General features: G+C 56.2%; 2 protein-coding genes and 1 pseudogene across 2 annotated transcripts in view; all 3 read right to left on the bottom strand.

Annotated features, from left to right (window-relative positions):
* LOC128820667 (uncharacterized) overlaps nt 1-24,745 on the bottom strand; it is a 2,212,279-nt pseudogene that overhangs the window by 21,362 nt on the left and 2,166,172 nt on the right.
* On the bottom strand, nt 3,788-6,176 carry LOC128820655 (serine/threonine-protein kinase pim-1-like; the record flags this gene model as incomplete). The annotated part of the gene is made up of 5 exons (XM_054001458.1): nt 3,788-3,909; nt 4,140-4,316; nt 4,932-5,298; nt 5,503-5,553; nt 5,664-6,176. Coding segments are annotated over 5 exons (1,215 nt in total), but the record flags the coding sequence as incomplete, so codon positions are not given.
* LOC128820701 (olfactory receptor 14J1-like) overlaps nt 13,209-24,745 on the bottom strand; it is a 112,094-nt gene continuing 100,557 nt past the window's right edge. Inside the window, exon 3 of the mRNA XM_054001516.1 lies at nt 13,209-14,164. Coding sequence (XP_053857491.1) covers nt 13,209-14,141 — 933 coding nt within the window. The 5' untranslated portion in view covers nt 14,142-14,164. The remainder of the gene's footprint in view (nt 14,165-24,745) is intronic.

Here is a 24,745-nt window from a genome sequence, read left to right as displayed (position 1 = left end):
ATTTTTTACATCAGGGTATCCAGAGAAAAGCAAATATTTTCACTGTTTATCAGAAATGTATCTCATTTTGCTGTACATTTCTTTTTCAGGACGTGCTATCTGCTTAAAAAGTAAAAGAAAAAAGAAAAGAAAAAACAAGAAAAATATGAAAGAGAAAAACAAGAAACAAATGTGTAATGAAAATCTTCTGTAACTTTGGATTAAGAGGTAACTGATCTTTTTAAAAGGAGAACTCATTTACTTTGTGCATGGATTACTTCTGATGCCTGGATCCATCTTACAGACTGACCACAGCATCATTTTTTTAAAGGTTTTGGGGTTTGTTTCCAGTATTTAGATTTTTTTTTTTAATTGGAGTTGAAGCAATAGGAGGATAAGAGATGGATTGTGCACGACTGTGTCTTGAGAGCAAAAATATTGCAGTTTGAAAATTGGACCTAAAGTATAGAAAATGAAACTTACAAATCCCAGTGAATTGTGTGACAGCAGCTTTTCCTGTAGGATGTGCAGCATCACAAAGACTTCATCAGTGGGGTTGGGGGTGCTTGGAGCTTTGTCCTGTGCCACTCTGGGATGCCATGAACCAGGACTTCACCTGCCACCAGCCCAGGTCACTCTCTGCCACCGCAGCTCCTTGGACCTTGTGTCCCCAGAGCAGACACAAAGTGTTTCTGCTGCTCCCCCTTTGCACACATCCACAGAGAGCTGGGATTTTTCCAAGTCTCGTGTCTCCATTGGGCCATATTCCCAAAGAACCAGCAGCACGTTCTGATGAATACGGTGAGTTACGTGGATGGTTGTCAGCTCCACTGCCTGCCTAGAAATCCTGAAACTGCTTCTAAATGCTGTTCCTTCAGCTCCTGGACACCTTCTCACACAGAGCTGGGAAAAAAATCCCCTGGCCACTGGCTAAAAGGTGAGTTATGCCAAAGTTGGAGCTCTGGGGGAAATCTCTCTCCCTCCCTGTCCCTTTAATGTATCTGTGCATGGGGGTGTGCATGGATGTGTCTTGTATGCAAAGGAAGGAGCGTGCAAGCAACGTGACTGACACTGTCACTGTCCATGCTATTCCATACCCATGGGTACAGAGACATTCTGGAAACCCTGGCACAGACAGGGCCTTCTGTCCATGGGTACAGAGACATCCAAGAGCCCCTGGCACAGACAGGGCCTTCTGTCCATGGGTACAGAGACATCCAAGAGCCCCTGGCACACACAGAGCCTTCTGTCCATGGGTACAGAGACATCCAAGAGCCCCTGGCACACACAGAGCCTTCTGTCCATGGGTACAGAGACATCCAAGAGCCCCTGGCACACACAGAGCCTTCTGTCCATGGGTACAGAGACATCCAAGAGCCCCTGGCACACACAGGCCTGGCACACACAGGCCTGGCAGCAGAGGTTGCTTTCCCCACAGGCTGCAGGAGATGAGAACACAACATTTGCCAACACTGACTCAAGCCACAGCTGCGGGTGCTCCCCGTGAACCTCAGCTCTGGCACCCCTGTCTGCCCCAAGCTTCAGGGGCTGCAGTGGGAGCCCGGCTGGGCTCTGCCCTGGGGCCATCCTGCAGGGACAGCTGCAAACAGGGAGCATTCCCTTGCCACCAAGAGCCAAGCCAGGGCTGCAGGGCAGCTGCTCCAGCCCGGACTGCACTGCTGAGTGCTGTGCTCTGGGGCTGGGGCTCCCCGCACAGGGGACTGGACTGGTGTGCCAGAGGAGACAGAGAAGCTGCAGCTTCAGCCTAACTGAGGTGGGTGCGTGGGCTGGGAAGAGTGGGGAGGCTCAAGGGGATTCACAGAGCTCATCCTGATGCAAGGACAAGGAAAAGAGAGTGGGAGCTCAGCAGTGAGGAGAGCTGAGGGCTGGAGAGCAGCTCTGAAGGATGCTAAAATCCCATTGGACCTCTGAGACATTGCTGCTCCTCAGCCAGCGCCAGGATGAGTCCCTAAGCCTGGGGCCCGACCTTCCTCATGGTGAGGGGCACCAAGGAAGGCAGCAGTGTGATGGAGACTGCCATGGGCTGGGAACTCACTGGGGGAAAAGAGGGAGCATTTGGGGAGTAAAAGGCAGGTGGGGGAGAGAACTGTTCAGAGAAGGGCTGAGCTGCTGCTTGAGCAAGCTGCAAAATGGCAGCTGGGGTCATCCCAGATTGATTTCATTTCAGAAACTATTGAACAAATTTATTTTTTGGGTGGTGGCATGTTTTCCCTGGCAGGCGCACACTCTGCAAAGTTGAGCTGTGTTGCTGAAATGCTCAAGCAAGGCTGTGCTGCAGGGCACACCATTTCTTCTTTGGCTGATTCTGGCCCGGTGCTGAGCTCCAGCAGAGCCCTGGCAGAGCCCAGAGCAGCCTCAGCACCCGCAGAGCCCGGCTGCAAGGAGAGAAAGCAGAAAGCGCCCGTCAGCTGAAGGCTCCTGTCCCCTTGTCCCAGCCGCCCGCGGTGCCCAGGCCATGCTGGCCGTGCCCAGAGCAGTGCCCAGAGCTGCCCATCACTGCTGCCTTTGGCAGCAGAGCAGGAGGGCAGGACATGTGCCCAGCCTGCAGCCAGCCACGGCACATCCAGCCCTCAGCAGCTGCCCGCAGCAGGATGCTCCTGTGCTCGCTGCCATCTCCCCAAAGCTCTGATCCCACCATGCCAAGCAGACGGGACCCACCTGACGCCATCCACCGCTGGAAGAAAAGCTGGTCCCAAACGATGTCCTCAGCCTTCTCCAAGGGCACGGCCCATCCACGCCACAGCTGCTCCCAAGCACTTCCCCATCCAGACTGGACCCCACCTGGAACACTTCCTCTAGAAAAACAACAAATGATTGGAAATAGATTAGAGACAAAAAGGGGAACAAGAAAAAAGGTCAAAAATCTTATCTCTGTCAGGGGCTTGAGGAAGGCACAACCCCTGCATGACGGGGAAAAACCCACCCACAGGACAGGGAAGCCCAGGCTTTCTCCCTTCCCCCTGCACTGCCCCCCAAAATAACAGTGATCCCAAAGCAAACAGGGGTAGTGGAGCAGCCCAAGCCCTTCCTTGCCTGCAAAGCAAAGCAGCCCCTGCACAGGTTCTGGAGTCCCACCTGTGCTCCCACCATGGGGGTTTGTTTGTGTCGGGCTGGCTGCCCCAGCCCCAGCCCCAGCCCGGGGCACGGTGGGTGCTGGGGGCTGTTGGCAGGGCCAGGAGCCCACTCCCATTTCGTACCCACCCCAGCCCATGCCCCCAGCCCTGCCAAAAGCAGCCTGGCAGCCGACTGAAGGATCAGCTGCATCCGCCCCAGCAAAGGGGGAACCTTTGGTTCCCGGCCAGGCTGAGCAATGCCCAAATCTGGGAGCATCCCCCTGCATGTGGACTCATCTGCAGATTCCCTGTGGAGCCTGGCTTTGGAGAAGGTGCCAGAATCCAAGTCCATCATCTTCAGCTGGCCAGGCCGAGGAAGAGATTGTCATCCTTGAGGTTGTCCTTGCTGTCTCCAGCAGCAGCAGCCCCACCTGGTGCAGCTTCTCCAGGGGCTCCTTCTCCTTCCCTGGGGCCAGACCAGGCTGTCAGGGTTCTGCCCAGGGCCCCAGCTGTCAGGGAACCAGGACAAGCAAAACCCGGGGGATGGTGGCCACCAGTGCTTGCCACACCAGGTCTCCAGCTCAGCTCCAGCCCAAGAGCTGCGTGTTCCCGTCTGCTGACCCCTGCTCAGAGCTACAGGCAGCACAAAACCTGTCTGGTTGGCTTTGCCACTGATTGCCAAGAGATGTGTGGAGCTGTTACCTGCCAGGCCCCTGGATCCAACTGTGCACGTGGACCTCTCCCATCCTCTAGGGCAGAGGAACACCCTGCACCCAAGGATCACAGAAAAGCTCTTCTAAGGATGGCCTGTCCAAGGGCTGCATGGACAAACACCTCTTAATGACATCCTGGCACTCTGGGGAGGGAAAGCAGGAATCACCAGTCAGTTGGAGAAGTTGCTCCCCCTGTTCCCATGCCCAGGCCATGCTGGGTGTGCCCAGAGCTGGGCCTGAACTTCCCCATGGATTCTCTTGGAGGAGAGCAGGACTTGTGCCACCTCCTCAGCAGCTGCCAGAGCGGGATGCCCACGAGCTGCTGCTGTCTCCCAGCACTGGTATTGCCCCGTGGCCAGAGATGAGGATCCACCTTGAGAGAGCCGTCGTGGGAACAAGATCCGCCCCCAGATGATCTCCTGGCCCCTCCTGAACGGGTGCTTGCCCATGACCAGGTGGCACAGCAGGAGGCCCAGGGACCAGATGGTCGCTGCCTCGCCGTGGTAGCGTCGGTGGTGGATCCACTCTGGTGGGCTGTAGGACAGGGTTCCTGTGGAACACAGACAGAGTTCAGCAGGGGGATGCTGCTGCTCCCAGAGCCTGGCCCCAGCACCCCTGGGCATGTGGGGGCTGCCCCAGTGGCACACAGGGTGACCGCTGCCCTCTCGCCAGCACCTGGGACTTGTGTACAGACTCGGGGCTGGAAAAGAAGCCACTGGTGCTGGAAGAGGGCAGCAGAAACCCTGGGAAGGCCCAACCATGACACACAAAAGAAAAACTCACCCAGTGGTGGAGAAACCCACTTGACTCCCTGCCTGCACAGCCCCCCAAAAATGTGAAGAAGCCAAGGCAAACAAGGGGAGCAGAGCAGTCCAAGCCCTTCCTCGCCTGCACACCAAACTGTCCAGGGCACGGGGTCAGACCCCCCTCTCTGCTACCCCCATGGGGGTTTTTGTCAGGCTGGCTGCCCCAGCTCCAGCCCCAGCCCAGGGCACAGTGGGTGCTAAAGGCTGTCGGCAGGGCTGGGAGCTGGACCCCCTCACACCCCCACCCAAATCAACCTGGCTCCAGCATTAATCCCATCCCAGCTGCAATAGGGGGAGCCCCGGTGCTGCACCCCAGCTGGGCCATGAGATGCCCAGGAGCATCCCCTGGCAGGGCTCACCTGCAAACTGGGTGTAGGCTGTGTCTTGGAGGAAGGTGCCACAGCCAAAGTCGATCAGTTTCAGCTGCCCGGTGGCCAGGTCGAGCAGGATGTTCTGGGGCTGGATGTCCCTGTGCAGGACCCCGCAGCTGGTGCAGTGCCGCACGGCCTCCAGCACCTGGCGGAACAGCCCCCGCGCCTCCTCCTCCGGCAGGAACCTCCGCTCCGCCAGGAAACCCGACAGGTCCTGGCACCGCTCCGGGCGCTCCAGCACCAGCAAGAAGCTGTCGGGGAGCTCGAGCCACTCCAGGAGCTGAATGACACCAGCGCAGCCAGAGGCCACCTTGGCCAGCAGCACGATCTCCAGGGGTGCGCTGGTGCCGTCGGGCTGCGGGAGGAGCGCGATGCCGTCAGTGGGGCTGAGGCCGTGCCGGGGCTGGGGAAGCCCTCAGCCAGCCCGGGATGCTCTGCATGCCCCGCTCAGCCCACGCCCGCTCTCCCTGCAGGGCTCCCGGCAGCTCCCACCCTGCCGGGCCCCGGCTCATCCCCGCCCGGCACGGCCCGGCTTCTGCCGCTGGCCCCGCTCACTCACCAGCTCGCCCCAGTGCCGGATGCGATCCCGCGGCACCCTTTTGATGGCCACCTGCGAGCAAGGGAGAGCAGCGGGTTCAGCTCGCCCTCCGCCTAGCCCAACCCCATCCTCCTCCTCCTCCTCCTCCTCCTCCTGCGCCCGCCGCCGGCCCCGCCGCTCACCGGGGCGCCGTCCGAGAGCCGCGTGGCCGCGAAGACGCTGCCGAAGCCGCCGCTGCCCAGCAGCGAACCCAGCCGGTAGCGCTCCTGCAGGGCCTCCTGCGCCTTCCCTGCGGGCGGGACGCGGCTGTCAGCGCTCGGCCCGGGGCCAGGAGCGGCCCCCGAGCGCCCCCCGAGCGCCCCGGGCCGGCCATCCCCAGGCGTTCTCTGCTGGCAACGGGACAGCGGCGGCTCGGGGCCGGCGGCCGCGCTGCCGAGCGGCGGAGCTCGGGCCGGGGAAGCCGCAGCCGAGGCGGCGGCAGCGGCCGCGCCGCCTGTGTCCTCCGCGGGGCCCGGGAGGAGCCGGGGCCGGGGCCGGGACTGGAGCCCACGTCGGGGCCGGGGCCGGGCTCGGGCCAGGCGGAGCCAAAGGGCGGCGATGCCGCCCCAGCCCCAGGCACTGATGCCCGCCCAGCAGCGCCAGCGCCAGCACGGCCAGAGCCGGGCGGGGGCGAGACGGCGGCGGGACGGCCGGGGACAGGGACAGGGACAGGGACAGGGACGGGGACGGGGACGGGGACGGGGACGGGGACGGGGACGGGGACGGGGACAGGGACAGGGACAGGGACAGGGACGGGGACAGGGACAGGGACGGGGACGGGGACGGGGACGGGGACGGGGACGGGGACAGGGACAGGGACAGGGACGGGGCAGCCCCGCCCGGGGCCGGGGGCGGGTCGGGGGCATGGCCCGGCCGGGCATGGGGAGAGAGAGACTGGGAGAGGAGGGGACAGCGGGAAAGGGAGAGCGGGAGAGGCTGCGGGATAGCGCGAGAGGGAGAGGAGGAGCAAGAGGGAGTCGACAAAGCCGCTTCTTTCGCTGCTTTCGCTGCTGCTGCCGCTGCTGCTGCTGCAACTGAAGCAACTGAAGCTCCGGGGCCGTTTGTCCCCGTGTCCGTTTGTCCGTTGCCCGCTCGCCCCCGCGCTCAGCCCCGCGCTCCCCGGGGCAGCCCCTGAGCCTGTCCAAACACGGGAACTTTGCCGTGTTCAGCCCAGACCCAGAGTCTGGACTCCTGCCCAGGGGCACAGGGATCCCCTGGGGCGCTGCTGTGCATTGTCCCTGCTGAGGGTCAAACACTCTCGGAGCGCATTCCCTGAATGCAGAATTTGTACCTGACCCAAGCACTGCACTTACCTCTCCAGCAATGATTTCCAAAAAAAAAAAAAACCCAGGGGAAGGCAAACTGTGTGTAGCTCATGGTATTTTACAGGGTCTAAAACTTGCCAAGTCATGGATCTTAGAAGTGAGACCCATTTGGATTAATGGGATGGAGAAGTAGTGCAAGATGGAAAAGAGGAACATAGAAATAAATGGAGGAAAACATCTTTGATTTTTTCTTCCCATTTTAATTTCATTTCTTAAAAGCTGTTTCAGTGTACCTGGAGTCTTCTCCACAGTCCTGTTTGCTCTTTCCAAGAACCTTTCCTGGAGAACGAGGAAGCTTTGAGCAGCTCCTGTCACAAGATGTGCCAGCAGCTGCAGCTTCTCTTGGCTTTCCACACCTTGCTTGCAGCTCAGCTCTTGCAGCACAGCAGGAGAAATATTTGAAATGCTTGACAGCTTGTTCTTTCTTTTCCTTGTGGGCTGGGCAGTTGTGCCATTGGTGAGGTTTTCAATGTTGCTGTTCTACCCTAAGAAACCATGACGGGCTACCAGGAATTGTCAGGGAATGCAAGCCTGACTGAATGCAGAGAAAGAATCTGCAGAGCCTGCAGCCAGAAATGGAGAGCTGTGTGATCATCATTGCAACATCCCCATGGACGTCTTGAAAGTGGTCTAGAAGATGAAAATGGAATGACAGAGGGAGTTTGTTTCTGTGTTCAGTGTAGATGATTCCACATCTGGTGCATTGGTTCATAAATCAAGAGCACAATCAGTTCATGGAAAGCAGCAGAACAAGCTGGACCTCTCAGGAGATGACTGAAAGAATCTGAAAATGAGAAATGCAGGCAATGACTTGGTGGACTTTGTCTGGAAGAAGGGTCACTTTTTCCTAATAATTTCTAATCCATCTCCTCTGCATTTGTCTTTCTGAAAAAGGCCATTTCCATCCCAGATTCCCCATGGAATGGGAAGCCTGAGCTTGTGGAAGTGCCTGAGCGATGCCCTGTTCCTCTGCAGGGACACTCAGGCTGGAGCAGGAGCCGGAGCCCTCTCTGGGGAAGCCTCCTCCAAGCTGGAATTTGTGCCGTGCTGGGAGAGGAGGAGGAGGGGGAGAGCGCTGGGCGCTGTGTGGCAGGAGCAGGAGGTTTGGGCCGCAGGACATTCCGTCTGCGCCGCTGCCCCGCAATGGGCGGGAACGCTGTGGGGAAGACTGGGGGACACTGGAGCGGAATATGGATGGCACTGGGGGGAACTGGAAGGGCTTGGGAATGAACTCAGGTGTACTGGGAGGGACTGGGCTGTACCGGGAAGGATTGGAGGGGCACTGGGGTTGTACTGGGCTGTACTGGGGATGAACTGGGCTGTACTGGGAGGGACTGGAGGGGTTGAATGGGCTGTTCCCGCCTCCGCTGCCTCCCATTTGCTGAGGCTCCTGCCCATCACAGCCCCCAACCAATCAGCGCCAGGGATTGTGGCTTTGGGGCGGTGCCTGGAGTGTGTGCTTTTCTTTTGCCTACAACTCCCGTCATGCTCTGTGGCCCCATAGAGCCCCATTGGGGTGGGACTACAATTCCCGTCATGCTCTGCGGCCCAATAGAGCCCCATTAGGGCCAGGACTACAACTCCCGTCATGCTCTGCAGCCCCATAGAGCCCCATTGGGGCCGGGACTACAACTCCCGTCATGCCCCGCGCCCCACAGAACCCCGGTATCCGCCCCCATCTGTCCCATAAGTGTCCCCCAGACCCTCCAGGATCCCCAAGTGCCCCTCAGCGCCCATTCAGGAACCCACAAAATTTTCCTGCCAAAGTACAAAAAACCAAGAAACTTTGGAAAAGCATTTAATACAACATCCAATCCAACGTAAAACACTTGTCATAGCAGTAACTTCATTCACTCAGCCCATTTAGCCTGGAAAGCCTTAAACACTTCAGTTGTTGAGGTACCCAAAAATGTTCCATAGAAAGAGCATTAGAAGGAGAGGAAAGAGAGAGAGAGACAGAAAGACAGAAGCTCCACAGAAAGACACACCTGTGGCTCCCAGCTCCTGGGGTTCCAGTGTGGCTGAGACACAAACCCCAGGGCAAGGCAGAGTCCATAGCAGGGGCTGACCTTGTGCTCCTTGGTTTTAAGCCCCTGGGCCTTCGTGGGCCTCCCCCCAGCTGGGACTTGTGATTGCTCGGGCGTTCAGAGCTGGGTTAGCGCTGTCCCAGCTGTGTGACTGATTGACAGCTCAACCCACGGTGTCTCAGGACATCGATCTCATCCAGCCTCTGACAGCGACCACGGTGACACTGGGGAACCTCATGGAGCCATGGGTCAGCTGTGACAATGCAGGTCCAAGGACACCCTGGTGACACTGGGGAACCTCATGGAACCAAGGGTCAGTGTGACACTGTGGGGACCTCGTGGAACCAGAGCAGACCTTCAAAATTCCAAATATCCAAGGATTTCCCCTAGATGAAAGGTGCCAGGAAAGACATGTCTGACTCTCTTGGCCTATGGTGACCACCTCTCATCTTCTTCCAAAACACCTGGGCTTTGTGCTTTTCTTTCCTATGGGAAAAACCATCCATCTCGACCAGATGCCCATGGCCAAAGTTGGGAATCCTCCTCCAGAATTCCCTAGATCCAAGGATTTCTCAGTGACAAAAGCTGCCAGGACAAACAGCTCTGGCTGGCTCAGAGAGAGAAATTATACCAGAAATGCAGCAGAGGAAGTCCAGACTGGACACAAGAGGAGAAAGGAATTTCCCTCCCAGGGCAGGGCTGTGGTGCAGCACATCCCCAGAAGGAGCCTGGAGCAGCCCAAGGCTTTGTGTGGCCAGGCAGGGGCAGGCAGGAGGCAGAGCTGTCAGCAAAGGAAGGGGCCAGCGAGGTGGGGCAGCCGGGGGATGAGGACAGCCTGCAGGGACAGAGGCGCAGGGCAGGTGTTGGAACCCAAGGTGTCCCTCAGACACTCTTGCATGTTCCGGGTCCAGGTCAGAAGCATCTGAGACCCTGGCAGGCACCCGGGAACCCCTGTGGCTTTGAATTTGATCCATGGAACAATTTACCAACCTTGCCGGAAGAACAAGAAATCACAAAAGTTTCGATATTATAACAGAAGTAGTCAAAAAGTGAAAGAAGGATTTTTGAGTGCTGTACAGGGGGGTTTTAGGCCTTGTACCGAGGGGTCTGAGTTTTGTACATGGGGGTCAGAAGTTCTAAGATGGAGGGATTTGGGCATGCCCTGTCCTCCTTCTTTCTCCTTCCTATTCCCCATGTTCTTGGTGATGTTGGCACTCACAGATTGGTTTAGAGTAGAAAGTCCCTGTTCAATATAGGTGATAGGCATGGAGGAAAAACTATAAACATTTAATACATAATGTGTGATATAAAAGATGGCACCAGCCCTTGGGCAAGAGAGACGGAGAGAGACGGAAAGGGACAGAGACGGAGACGGAGACGGAGAGAGACACAGAGGGAGAAGGAGTAAGAGGGAATGTCAGGGAGTGTGTGTGCCTTGAGATAACATGCAATAAACTATCTTGAGACTGGACGACTGAAGACTACTGAGTCTTTCTTTGAAGGCACAGGTTGGAGGAGAGACTTTACCGCCTCCCGGGATCACCCCAATCTGGGGGTGAGCCCCATCAGTCCCTTTCCCTGTGTACCACCCCTGAACCCTCAGACCACTGGATCCCTGATGCTCTCCTCCAACCCCTCTTTTCCTGTATTTATACCCTAAACCCTCCTTTGTCTTTGTCTTTAACCCCCAGACCCCTGGAGCGTCAGACCCTAATAAACCCTGGCTGGAGCTCCATGCCTGGACCCTCCCGTGTCTTCACTGCCGAGCTGCTCCGTGTGTGTGTGTGTGTGCTGGGGCTCTCGTGGCTCCTGCCCGTCAGCACAAAACACTCTCAGGGAAAGTTGTGCCTGCCACCACCACAGACCACAACAGTGTCCCTTGGGATCCAGAGGCCATTGTGACCCTGTGGGACCAAGGAGAGCATTGCTGCCCTGCCAGACCTCATGGAACCAAGGATCCATTGTGACACTGCAGGGCCTTGGGGGACAACGGCACCATTGTGACACTGCGGGGCCCAAGGATCCAAGGGACTTTGTGACACCAAGGGATCCCATGGAACCAAAGGGACATTGTGACACTGGGAGGTCTCATGGAATCATGGAGACCATTGGGACACGCTGGGGCCTCATGGAACTGTGGTGACACCAAGTTGTCTGGGAGTGTTGATCTGCTGGAGGGTAGGAGGGCTCAGCACAGGGCCCTGGACAGGCTGGATCCAGGGCCCAAATCCAACAAGGTGAGGTTTAACAAGTCCAAGTGCCGGGTCCTGCACTTTGGCCACAACAAGCCCTGCAGCGCTCCAGGCTGGGGACAGAGGGGCTGGAGAGCAGCCAGGCAGAAAGGGACCTGCAGGGACTGATGGACAGCAGGCTGGACATGAGCCAGCCGTGTGCCCAGGTGGCCAAGAAGGCCAATGGCTCCTGGCCTGGATCAGGAATGGTGTGGCCAGCAGGAGCAGGGCAGTGATTCTTCCCCTGTGCTGGGCACTGCTTGGGCAGCACCTCCAGTGCTGTGTCCAGTTCTGGGCCCCCCAATTTAGGAAGGACATGGAGGGGCTGGAGCGTGTCCAGAGAAGGGCAACAAGGCTGGTGAGGGGTCTGGAGCACAAGTCCTGTGAGGAGCGGCTGAGGGAGCTGGGGTTGTTCATCCTGGAGAAGAGGAGGCTCAGGGGAGACAAGGCGGTGTCAGGGCACAGGTTGGACTTGATGATCTCCAAGGACTTTTCCAGCCCTGCTGATTCTGGGATTCTCTGAAACCACCCTTGGAGCAGTTGCAGGAGGAGCCCTGGGCCTCCTCTTCAGAAGCTGCAGCAGCCCAGGTCCCTCAGCTTCTCCTCACAGCCCCAAAGCCCATCCTGTCAGTCCTGCAGAGCCTCTGCAGCTCCTCCTCCTTGCCCAGAACAGGGAGCCCCACAGGCAGACACAGCAGCCCAGATGTGCCCCCCTGGCCTGGGCTGCCTCTGGCAAGGGAGCAGCACGAGGCACTGCAGGAGCCTGCAGACAATTCCTGCAGCACTTGTGGGATGATCCTGCTCCCCAAGGGCCGTTCCCATGGTGCCAAGTCAGGAACTGCAATGGGGAGTGGGGCCAGAGAGGAAAGGGCAAACAGGGATGGGCTGTGTGCAGGGCAGGGAACAGGGCTGGGCAAGGGGAAGAAATTGGAAGCAGGAAGAGTAAAGAAAGCAAAGGTGAAGCCAAGGAAATGCTCAGGGCAGTTTGGGGGTGGCTGCCTGGCAGCCCTGGCTCTGAGCAACAGCGTCTGCAGTGGGACAGGAAAGTCCCAGCTGATGGGAACAAACTTTCTGGCTGAGTGCAGAGGCCAGGACAAAGCTGAGTGGTTTCCCTGGCATCCCCCAGCCCTTCCTGGCCCCAGGGGCTGATGGCATTTGTGCTGCCTCAGGTTGATGTCCCCACAGCACCAGCACGGGGGTGCTCCCGCCTGCTGTGTGCAATGCAAACAGGGGCTCCTGAGCCAACGCTGCCGTGTCTGTGCCTGCAAGGATGCGGCACCTGTGTGAGCTGGGGGAGAGGCCAGGGCTGCAGAGGGGGGATGTTGTTGGCAGCTCCATGAGGACGCTCTGGGACGCTGCCCTGGGCTGTGCAGCGCACTGGGGATGGATCAGCCCCTGCTCTGCTGCTCCTTCCCGTCTCCCCCAGGGCCCTTGCAGAGCACCAGCCGTGCTGTTTGCCCCCAGCCTGCCCACGGCCAGCCTGGGGCTGCTGACGGGGGTTTTGTGTGCTGAGCATTGGCCTGGCCGTGTTCTTGAGAGAGCCTGGGCGAGGAGCCTGGAGCCCCCAGGCCCTGGCCTGAGGCCTCAGCGCTGCCCCAGCAGTGCCCATGGCCTGTCCCTGCTGCAGCCCCGGCACTGCCACCCCCAGGACTGTGCCCGGCCCCGAGAGCACTCAGGCCCTGCAGCAACACCAGGGCCACCAGGGCAGCGGGGCAGGGCCACGGGAGCAGCACTGGCAACACCAAGTGCTGCTGCTGCTGCTGGGCACAGCTGCTGTGCCAGCACTGATCTGCCCCCAGCTCTGCACACAGACATTGCTGCTGCAGCTCCAGAGGAGGCAACAAAAGGGCAGCTCTGTAGAAAACTCTGCTGGGAGATTTTTTTGTTCCTTTAAAGCCACCGAGAGCGCAGCCCCTCATGGACACAGTCTGTGGCCACAGGAAATGTGGAGAGAAATAAAATGAGAAATGGCACCAACAATGACATTTCCTTGTGGGCAAATACTGAAGAGGTAAAATAAAGAAAAAGACCCTCCAAAACAAAACCAACAACAAGTATCAAAGATAACTTTTATTACAAGTGATTTGTAGAAATTTGCCAACAGTTTAATGTTCCTGAAAGCATCCAGTCATCAGTCTCCACACTGCAGCCCTGAGCTCCTGGTTCCTCAGGCTGTAGATGAGGGGGTTCAGGGCAGGAGGCACCACCGAGTACAGAACTGACACTGACAGATCCAGGGATGGGGAGGACATGGAGGAGGGTTCCAGGTAGGCAAATATGGCAGTGCTGATAAATAGGGAGACCACGACCAGGTGAGGGAGGCAGGTGGAAAAGGCTTTGTACCGTCCCTGCTCAGAGGGGATCCTCAGCACAGCCCTGAAGATCTGCACATAGGAGAAAACAATGAACACAAAACAACCAAATGCCAAACAGGCACTAGCAGCAAGAAGCCCAAGTTCCCTGAGATAGGATTTGGAGCAGGAGAGCTTGAGGATCTGTGGGATTTCACAGAAGAACTGGCCCAGGGCATTGCCATGGCACAGGGGCAGGGAAAATGTATTGGCCGTGTGCATGAGAGCATTGAGAAAGGCACTGGCCCAGGCAGCTGCTGCCATGTGGGCACAAGCTCTGCTGCCCAGGAGGGTCCCGTAGTGCAGGGGTTTGCAGATGGACACGTAGCGGTCGTAGCACATGATGGTCAGGAGATAAAACTCTGCTGAGATGAAGAAGACGAAAAAAAAGAGCTGTGCAGCACATCCTGTGTAGGAGATGGTGCTGGTGTCCCAGAGGGAATTGTGCATGGCTTTGGGGACAGTGGTGCAGATGGAGCCCAGGTCGCTGAGGGCCAGGTTGAGCAGGAAGAAGAACATGGGCGTGTGCAGGTGGTGGCCGCAGGCTACGGCGCTGATGATGAGGCCGTTGCCCAGGAGGGCAGCCAGGGAGATGCCCAGCAAGAGGCAGAAGTGCAGGAGCTGCAGCTGCCGCGTCTCTGCCAGTGCCAGCAGGAGGAAGTGGCTGATGGAGCTGCTGTTGGACATTGGCTGTGGCTGCACATGGGCACCTGTTCATAGAGAAAGGACAGTCAAGAGTTAGAGGAGATACCTGTAACCAAAATCAAAACCATTTCACATACACGCTCCTCTCTGACACACATGGACATGCTTTTGTGTTTAACAGTTCAGAGGTTTTATTTTTAAGCTCCCGCCACGTCTCTCCTGGTATTATTGGATATCAGAAACCCTCAGCATTTCTGCTGCCTCTAGGGAGAACAGAGAAAGTTTTGTGAGGCAAAGTGATGAGAGGAGAGTGAGGGGAGATGGTCTGTCATTCAGACCTGTTCAGAATTTCTCTGGGCTTTAACATTTCTCCAAGGGAGGATGATCAGCTTCCCACGTTTTCCCTAAAAATCCCTCAGGTTCTGTTGAAAGCAGATGGATCCAGCACAGCCCAGCTCCACATTTGGAGACAAGGACTCACATTGCTCATTTCAGGAACACAGCAGCGTTTTCATTGTCAGAACACCTCTGCCTTTCCCCATCAATCTGATAACTCAGAGATGCTCTAGGACAGGTTTGAACCCTGGATTGAAGCTCCCAGCTTGGACTGGAATCTCAGGGAGACTTCCAAGTGTCCTTCTGATGGCACTGGATGAAGGGAGGTGCAGCTCCTTCCCTGGCTGCAGTGCCAGCATTGCCCAGAGCCGGGCACTGGGGACAGCTGTGTCACCCTGAGCCAGCTGTGCCCCCTGCCAGAGCCCCCAGTGCCGGGCAGCTGCTCCCAGCCCTGTGCTCTGCAGAGGGAACTGGGCCCGGGGCTGCAGAGCTGCCCCACGGCTCTGCTGCAGCTCTGCCTGCACAGGAGGGGCTGCACGCCTTGGAGCCCCGGCCCTGAGGGCAGAGGCTTGGCTGGGGGCACAGGAGGGAGGGGGCTTGTTCAGAGGGAGGGGCTGCACTGGAGGGGATCCTCTGCACATCTCTAAACTCTCCCTGCCACAGCATTTCTGGGTTTTGTTCTCTCTCCTTCCCTGATCTTCTCTCTGCTTCCTGGAGATTTTCCTCCTGCAGGTGTTTCCCTGTGCCTGAACTCTCCGTGCCTGCACTCACAGACCCCAAATCTCTGTGCACTCTCCTTGGCCTGACAGAACCCTGCCTGTTTGCAGGGCACTGGCTGGGGGCAGGTTCTGTTTGCAGCTTGGAGAAAGGAGAGGTCAGACTGAGCCTGATGGCTCCAGCAAAGGTGATGCTGCTGCTGTCCATGGGCAGAGTGGCTGCAAGCACATTAGGGATCTCCTCTGAACCTACTGATCACTAAAAATAACAGTTCACCTGTCTCAGGCACTTCACAAAATGCATAATTTATAATTCATAATCGACCTTTAATATTTATCTCTCCATCCCGTCCATTCTCCAATAGTAGGAAACTGAATACAAAGTCTTTGTGAATTTCCTCATTTATATCAAAATCCTTGTCTTGGGAATATTCTATGACTGGTCAGAACCCCTCAGCATGTCAGAGCTTCATGAGCATTTCACCTGCCCTGCAACAGAAATACTCAGAGTTGTACTCACAGGGTCTGTGGGCATTGGGATGTTCCAGCTTGAGGAGATCACTGCAGGAGCTGCAGCTGCATTGTCCTGCAGCCAGAGGTTCCTGTGCCAAGGGCTGGCAGTGATTCTGCCCCAGGCACTTCTCAGCACCTTCCCAGCCCTGACTGATTGAAGCTCTCTGTGCCTCTGGGCTGTGCCCGCGCTGGCTGCAGGCAGTGCCCCAGCCCTGCTGGGCTGGGAGAAGAGCTGCTCATCCAGAGAAATGTGCTTTTGAAGCTCTGCTTGCTTACCAGCATCACCCTCTGTGCCAGGAGCCCGGCCCAGCTCAGCAGCACAGACACAGCACAAGGACTTGAATGAGCCTCTGGGGCTTTGTGCTCAGACCCTGAACATCAGGCCCTGAGAGGGAGCTGCAGAAACCTCTCCAGAGCTCCAAGTCAGAATCCAACTCCAAAGTTTCTTTGACTTTTAATGGGTCCCACTGAGGGACACGAGTGAGAAAGTGTCCCCAGGCCCCAGGCAGAGCAGAGAACTGGAGGCACTGATGACAGGTGGGGACAAAGAGAAGCCAAGTCTTGGTGGCCTGGGGCACAGCAGGGTCTGTGCCACCAAGGGCTGTCAGGAGACACCTTGTCCTGAGGCCCTGGGGCCTCCTGGCACAGCCCCAGCCAGGCTGGGCACTGTCAGCCCCTTGTCCTGCCCTCAGCATCCCCCCCTAGCCCACATCCCAGTGGCCTCAAGGATCTGCTGGAAGGAGTCCCTGGGGAGCCTTGCTTAGGAATGGCCCTGGGGGCTCCACAATGCTCCCAGGGACTGCAGGTTTTTCAAAGGACTTTGGCTTTGGCTTTTGCCTTGGAGTCTCTGAGAGCTTTCTGCAATCATGGCCTCCAATTATCTGCTGTAATTAGTCCCTGGAGAGGCTTTGTCAGGAACAACACTCAGTGGGGCTCATCAATGCTTCAAGGTACTTCAGTTCTTTTAAGGCACTTGGTGTTTCCCTTTTGCTACAGACTCTGTGAGAGGTTTGTGCAATCATGGCCCCAATTATCTGCTTTAACGAGTCCCTGGAGAGCTTTGTACTGACACTCAGTGGGGCTCATTAATACTTTGAGATACTCAAATTTTTTCAGGTACTTTGGATTTTCCTTTCCACAGTGACAGGTTTTTGTGCCATCTTGAATCTCTGAGAGGTTTTTGTGCCATCCTGGCCTCCAATTGTCTCCTCCAAGGAGTCCATGAGGAGCCTGTGTTGGGGATGGACCTCAGTGGGTCCCATTCATGCTTTGAGACACTTTGGGCTTTTCTTCTGCCTTTGACTCCTGGAAAGGTTTGTGCAATCTTCTCTCAGGCCCTGAGGTTGCAGGGCTCAGCTCCAAATGCACCACGGGGCTCATTAGGATCAAGCAAGTCCTGACAAACCATGGCTCTGCCTTGATTTCCCTCTGCTCTACTGCAGTTCATCAGGAATTTTTCTGCAGTGGTTTTGGTTCACCAATTTGAGATTTCTCGTCCAATGCATCAATTAGTGTGGTGGGTTCAGTGCTGGCTAATTACCAGTGCAGTCACTAGAGTATAGTTACTCATTTCTTGCACTGAGGTAGGATTAGGAGAAAGTCAAAGTGGGCTCAGAACTTTAAAAGTGTATAATAAAAAGTTTGTTAATAGTAACTAAAAGAAAGGGTAATTAGAATCAGAACAAAACTTTCAGGACACTTCCTCTCTCCCTCCAACCTGACAATGTAAAGAGACAAAACCTAAATTTTTCTGTCAGTTTTCCACCTCTAGAATAGTGTTTCTTCAGTTCACTTAGGGAGGGAAGTTCCTCTTGTTAATGTTATGGAGACTTCTCCAGAAGAAAACAGTTATCTCATGGCTTTTCATTTCCACGAATGGCAGCTGCCTGGAAAAATCTGCAATCATGAAGTCCCTCCAATTTTTTCACAACTTTTACCACAGCTGTGTTTATGGGCCATGTCAGCTTAGTGGGTATTGGTTTAAAGATGAGCTGGTTAAGAGCAAAGGTTCTCTTCAACTATTTCTGAAATCATCTTCATCTCTGGGAACAGAGGTCTTCTTCTTCTCTCCCTGTGGGCACAGGGTCTCATCACTCTGCTCTCTTTCAATGTTCAAACTTCTCATGGGATCACAGCTACTGCAACATTTGCTTCCTTTTGCATGGAGGCCTTTGCTGAACAAGTCATCTCCCCATTCTTTCCAATGCGTTATAGGGAAAAGGAGAGTCTGATGGATCAATTCCATCCTTCTCCATAGCTTTACCAGAGGATTTCAGCCCCAAGATCAAGGCATCTCCTCATCCCTCCCATCTGGGACTCAACTTCCTCTTCACTGACCTGGGTGTCTTCCCGTTGCTCCTCTGTGTGCCTGCACTTTGTCCTTTTCTCTCATTGGAGGGAGGATGGAAGCACGGGAAGAGTCAAGATCTCAGGTGGGGCCTGCAGATGGTTGCGTGAGCCCGGCCGGGCTGGGTCCTTGCGGCCGGAGCTGTTTTCCCATGGAGGTTTGTGCAGCGGCTGCGCTGGGGCTGTGTCAGGCTGGGCGGCGCTGGGGGCAGGGCCAGGATCTCAGCAGCCAGGCCAGAGCAGAGCAGCAGCACGGCCGGGGCCGATGGCTTCTCCTGGCCCTGCCCGCTGGTTGCGGGCCAAGCCCAAGGGCGGCAGAAGCTTGGCCGAGCCGGCCCGGCCCGGGGCTGCTCCTGGGGCCCGGCGGATCCTGGCTGGGCCCGGGCTGGCGGCGGGGCAGGGCTCGGCAGCGGCCAGATGTCAGCAAGCGCAGCCACGGCCCGGCCCGGCCTCGGCCCCGCGGCCTCCCCTCCCCTGCCCGGCAGCCGATGGGGCCTGGCGGGCTCCCTGGGAAGGGGCCCGGCCCCACGGCAGGAGCCGCCCGGCCCGCCCCGGCCCAGACGGGGGCTGGCCCGGCCTTGGCACCTCTGTGCTGGCCAGAAGGGAAAGAGACCCAGCCAGGCTTCTTCCTCTTTAACTTGTGTGTTCACAGAGGCGTGTGCAGTTTCCTTTGTGGTTTAATAGATTGTCAGTTCTCAAAGAAAATTACTGACTGGTTTTGTTGTCAGACACAGAGCAAACTGCTAGGAGCTTCTCTCAGGACATCACTTGTGTGATGCAAAACCACCACAACAGCACAGAGCACAGAGCTCCTTTGTCCATATGTAGTGGTCATGTGCCCGAGGCCCCAGAATCCCAGCTTGGGAGATCTCTGGGCACTCTCCAAGGTGTTTTCAAATGAAAACATTCAGCTCATAGTCTAAGAAAATCACCAGAGAACAGGGCCAGCCTGACATGTCTGTCCTGGCTACTTTTGTTATATCCTCGCAATCCTTGGATATAGGGAATTTGGGAGGCTAAATTCTAATTTTGGCTATGGACCCTGGACAAGAAAGCCAGTTCTTTTCCATAGGAAGGAAGGAACAGAGCCTCATTGTTCCAGGGGCAGATTAGAGCTGACCACCAGAGGCCATGGCTAGCCAGAGCTGCCAGGTTTTGTTCTGAGAAATACTCCTGCTTATAGGATTTTTTTTAGGGAGGGTACCAATTTTGGCAATAGCATCTGAAAAGACGAACAATTCTTTCCCATGGCAAGGAAAGCATGGAGCCCCAGTGCTCCAAGAGCTGATGAGAGGCAGCCCTTTGCATTCCAACATCAGCCAGACCGGTCAGGTGGCCCCTGGGAGGCCAAGCCAGCCAGACCGGTTCCATGTGCCCTCGGTTCCATGGGGCCCCACAGTGTCCCAATGGTCCCTTGCTTCCATGAGGCCCTGAGGTGTCACAATGCCCCCTTGGTGACATGAGGCCCTGAAGGGTCCTCATGGTCTCCATGGTTCCATCAGGCCCCACAGAGTCATGATGGTCTCTGGGTCCATGAAGCCCCGCTGTGTCACCATGGCCCCTTGGTTCCATGGGCTCCAGTGGTGCCACAATGATCCCCTTGGTTCCATGAGGTGCCCACAGTGTCACAGGGATCTCCATGGGAAGGAAAGAACCGAGCCCCAGTGTGGCAGGGGCAGCCACCAGAGACCAAGGCCAGCCAGACTTGGTGGTACTGGCAGATTTTGGCTGGGAGCAACCCTTGGATATCGGGAATTTTAGAGGTGGAACCCCAGTTTTGGCCATTACTGTGTAGATAAGAAGGACGGTTCTTTTCCATAAGAAGGAAAGCACTGAGCCCCAGTGTTTTGAAGGCAGGTGAGAGGCAGCCCCCAAGAGGCCAAGGGCCGCCAGACCTTTCTGTCATGGCTGATTTCACTTGGGAGCAATCCCTGGATGTACGGACGTTCGGAGCTGGAATCCCAATTTTGGCCATGGGCACCTGGTCAGGATGGATGGTTTTTTCCTATAGGCAAAAAAACCCCACAAAATCCAAGTGTTCTGGAAGAAGATGAGAGGTGGCCAGCCTTAGGCAAAGCCAGCCAGACTTGTCCCTCCTAGCACCTTTCGTCTAGGGGCTCTCCTTGGACACAGGGAATTTTGGAGGTGGAATCTCAATTTTGGCCAGGAGCACCTGGACAGGTAGATGAGTTCTTTTCATTAGGAAGGAAAGCACAGAGCCCCAGTTTTCGAGAGGCACATGAGTGCCAGCCCTCAGGAAGCCAAGGCCAGCCAGACTTGTCAGTCCTGGCAGCTTTTGTCTGGGAGCTATCCTTGGATATAGGGAATTCTGGAGGCAGATGCCCAATTTTGGCCATGGGTGCCTGATGGAGATGGATGGTTTTTCCCACAAGATATAAAAGCACATGGCCCCAGTGTTTGAAAGGCAGATGAGAGGTCGCCCCTGGATGGCCAAGGCAGCCAGACCTGTCTCTCCTGGCAGATTTTGTCTGGGAACAATCCTTGCAATATAAGGAAACTTGGAGAAGGAATCCCACTTTTGGCCAAGGACTCCTGGAGAAGGACAGTTCTCTCCCATAGGAAGGAAAGCCCAGAGCCCCAGTGCTTCAGGGGCAGATGAGAAGCAACCCTCGACATGCCAAGGTCAGCTGGACCTGTCAGGTGGCCCCCAGGAGCCCCAGCCAGCCAGACCTGTTCCATGTTCCCTTGGTTTCGTGGGACCCCACAGTGTCACAATGGTCTCCTTGGTTCCATGAGGCCCTGGAGTGTCACAATGTCCCCCTTGCTTCTGCAGTGTCACAATGGCCCCGTGCTTCCATGAGGCCTTGCAATGTCACAGTGGCTTTGTGGTTCCACAAAGCCCTGATGTGTCACAATGGCCCCTCGGCTCCGTGTGCCCTGGCTGTGTCACAACGGCTCCTCTGTGACACTGCGGGCTCCACAAGGTCACCACGGACCCTTGGTTCCTTGGGGCCCCCGAGTTCCACAATGGTCTCCTTGATTCCATGAGGCAGCACAGTGTCACAATGGCCCCTTGGTTCCATGAGGTTCCGCAGTGTCACCGTGGTGTCCTTGAACCTGCATTGTCACAGCTGACCCATGGCTCCATGAGGTTCCGTGCCGCAGTGCAGCAGGAGCTGCCGAAGCCACCGCCTTTCCAAGAGTGTCTCAGCCAGGAAGGACGGACAGCTCTGCACACCAGACGCTCACGCTGCGCTGTGTCATTTGAACGTCGGCGGAGAATGAAAAGGCAGGAGGGGTTCTTTGTGTGGAGTTCCAGTGGCAGTTTATTTGAACTACACGCTGAAGGCGTCCAGGGACAAAGAACACACAGTACAGCCTGGTCCAGGGGTTTATAGGGAGACAGTGGGGTAGGGCATCAAACCTGAGGGCCAGTGGGTTGAGGGAGCAGGGGTGGCACAGAGGAGGGACTGAAGAGCAACAACCAACAGAGATTCAGGGGAGGAAAAGCAAGGGACGGGGGACCAATAGGGAAAGCAGGAGCAGGGAACATTCTGGAACTGGGGAGGAGACAAGGGATGCTGTAACTAAGGAATGTAGAACTTTTGAGAAGTGGGGAGGGAAAAGGAATAACACAACTGAAATGATTAACATAAAGGTGCAAGGGACTGTGGGAGAACACGTCTCTATACCATTATAATTTAGAGGGGAGTTTCCTCCAAGGCATCCCAGCCTCATCGTCCCCTTCCTCGGCTTGGGATGCAACAGTTCCGTAGTGTCACCATGGTGTCCTTGGACCCGCGCTGTCACCACTGACCCATGGCTCCATGAGGTTCCCCAGTGTCACTGTGGTCGCTGTCAGAGGCTGGATGAGATCGATGTCCCGAGACCCCTTGGGATGCTCGGAATGCCCGTGTGGGGCCAGGGCCGGGTCAGGCCTTGGTTTGTGGTGGGACAGAGCCCCGCCCCCAGCCCTGGCCTGGCACAGCTGTCAATCACACAGCAGGGGCGGTGCTAACCCAGCTCTGATTGGCTGAGCTGTCAATCAATCACACAGCAGGCAGTGCTAACCCAGCTCTGATTGGCTGAGCTGTCAATCAATCACACAGCAGGGGCGGTGCTAACCCAGCTCTGATTGGCTGAGCTGTCAATCAATCACATGGCAGCAGCTGGTGCCTACCCTGACTGTGATTGGGCAATCAGCTGTCAGTCCCACCCCAGGGGCGGGCCCATGGAGGCCCAGGGGGTTAAAAGCCGGAGCTCGAGGCCAGCCCATGGTCTGGATCCTGCCTTCTCCTGGGGTTCCTCTGTTGGCGATGCTGGAACCCGAGCAGTTGGTGCCTGTGTGTGTCTTTCTACAGATCTTCTGCCTTTCTGTTGTTCTCTATTTCTTCTCCTTCTAATCCAACTTACCTGGAACATTTTTAGGTAACATATCATCTTAAGGCTTAAAGGTTTTTAGGTTAAATGGGCTAACTTAATGAAGGTAATGCCATGATAAGGGTTTTATGTAGAACAGGATGCTGTATTAAAACCTTAGCCAAAGTTTCTTGATTGTCTATATTTTGCCAGTAAAGTTTTGTGTCATTTTGACTTCTTAGCTCAGTTGGTTAGAGCATGGTGCTGGTATCACTGAGGCTGTGGGTTCAATCCCTGTGTGGGCCATTCACTTAAGAGCTGGACATGATGATCATTGTGGGTCCCTTCCTAACAAGAATATTCTTTGCATCTGGCCATGTTGAGAATATCTGGTTGGTGTTTCTCCTGTGCACCAAACTCAAGTAAAGGAGCCTTTGGTTCCCCCCAGCATTTCAGTGTTCTGGGGTGTTACAGCCCTGCAGGCTCACAATGGCCTCTTGTTTCCATGAGGCCCCACAGTGTCACACTGGCCCCTTGGTTCCATGGGCCCAACAGTGCCACAGTGATCCCTTGGTTCCACAACTTCCCACAGTGTCACACCGGCCCCTTGGTTCCATGAGGATCTGGAGTGTCACACAGGTTTGTGACATTTGTCCTTGCTGCCCCTCACATCCCACTGCCCCACAAACAGCCCCGAGCCACCCGTGAGGGACAGGCCCTGCTGTGCCAGGCTGGGCTCAGGGCTTGGCCTTTCTGCTTCCCCCAGCCAGCCCAGGCCTTGCTCAGCATTGCAGTTCCCTGCTCTGAGCCTTTGGCTCCCTGCAGTCCTGGCCTCAAGGATCTGCTCTCACCAGTCCCTGGGGAGCCTTTGGCAGTGCCTGCCCTCAGTGGGGCCCAGTGATGCTCCAGGAGAATTGGAGTTTTGCTTCTGACTCCTTGAGCAGCTTCTTCAACATTCTCTCAGTGCCTGAGGGTCCTGGACTCAGCCCCGAATCCAAACCTTCAAGTCTCCAGGGCTTGTGCACCTGATTGGAGTCAGTTTGGAGTTCTGTTAAGGAGGAAGATTTAGAAGTCCACGTCATGACTTCTTTTCTTTAATCAAGTGAATATTTATTTTATTTTCCAGTTCAGAGAAGAGCTAATAGAAACATTCCCCAGGTGACCTTGATGCTGAATGTCTCCTTAGAAGGTCTGGGCATGTAGAAGAATGAGCCCCTTGAGGGCTGACTCTGTTTGGACAAGCTGCTCCTCAGCCCCAGCCTCACCAGGTCTGACATGGCCCACCTGGCACTGACATCCCTGTGCCCTGCAGCAGAACCTTGTCCCTGAGCTCTGCAGCTCCATGTCCCAGCCCAGTGCACCGTGTCCCACCTGCTCTCCTCAGGGCTCTGCCTGCACACAGGCCCAGGAGAAGTTTTCCTCTTGGGAAGGAAAGAATGGAAAAGCCTGAGCAGGTTTCCTGAACAACAAACCCCACTCAGGAAGCACCTGCTCAGTACAGGCTGCCTGGAATGCTGTCACCTCTCTACAAGGGACAGTGTGACCAGAAATGATCTCTGGAAGCAGAATTCTCTGAGTCTCCCAGCTGAATTCTCTGTCCCTGTCCTTTCCCTGGGTCTCTGTTGCAGATGGAAGCTGCTGGTGGCATCCTCACCTTTAAGCTCTCTTTTGAATGCAAGCAGATGTTCCCAGCTGTGTTAAGCAGGATTTGCTCCATGTTTCTATAAATCTTTTGTGTTCCCCATGGAACGAAGGGGCCATTTTGGCACTGGGGGATGACGTGGAAGCAAGGAGTCAATTGTGACCCTGGGGTCCCATGGAAGCAAGGGGCCATGGTGACACAGCAGGGCCACATGGATCCAGTGGTCCATTGTGACACTGTGGATCCAAGGAGACCATGGAGACACCCCCAGAACCTCATGGAACCAAGGAGCCCATGGTGACCCAGCGGGGCTGCATGGAGCCAATGGCCCATGGTGACACTGCCCATCCAAGGAGGCCATTTGGACACTGCGGGAGCTCATGGAGCCAGGTAGGCCATTGTGACACTGAGGAACTTCATGCCACCAAATATCCATGGTGACACAGCAGGGCACCACGGGAACCCAGGAACCGCTGTTGGCAGTGTGGAAACTCATGGAACCAGGGGCCCTTGTGGCACTGCAGAACCAACACAGCTGCTGCACCTTGTCCCCTGGGCCTGCACAGCTCCTTGGGAGGCACAGCAGGAGCAGCACCCTGGGAGCCTCGGGAATGCCCCTCTGGCATCCATGGCACACGCTCCCAGGGGCTGGAATTCCAGTTCCCAGCCAGGAAAAGATCTTCCTGCCCTTGAAGGCAAAGTTCTTAACAAGGAGCCAGGAGCCAAGCGGAGCAAGATCCTACAGTGACATTTCACTGCCAGCCTTCATAACT

This window comes from Vidua macroura, chromosome 30 (genome assembly GCF_024509145.1).
Source record: "Vidua macroura isolate BioBank_ID:100142 chromosome 30, ASM2450914v1, whole genome shotgun sequence".
Lineage (NCBI taxonomy): Eukaryota > Metazoa > Chordata > Aves > Passeriformes > Viduidae > Vidua > Vidua macroura.
The sequence above is the reverse complement of the archived record's forward strand: the minus strand, read 5'-3'. Positions and strand labels throughout refer to the sequence as shown.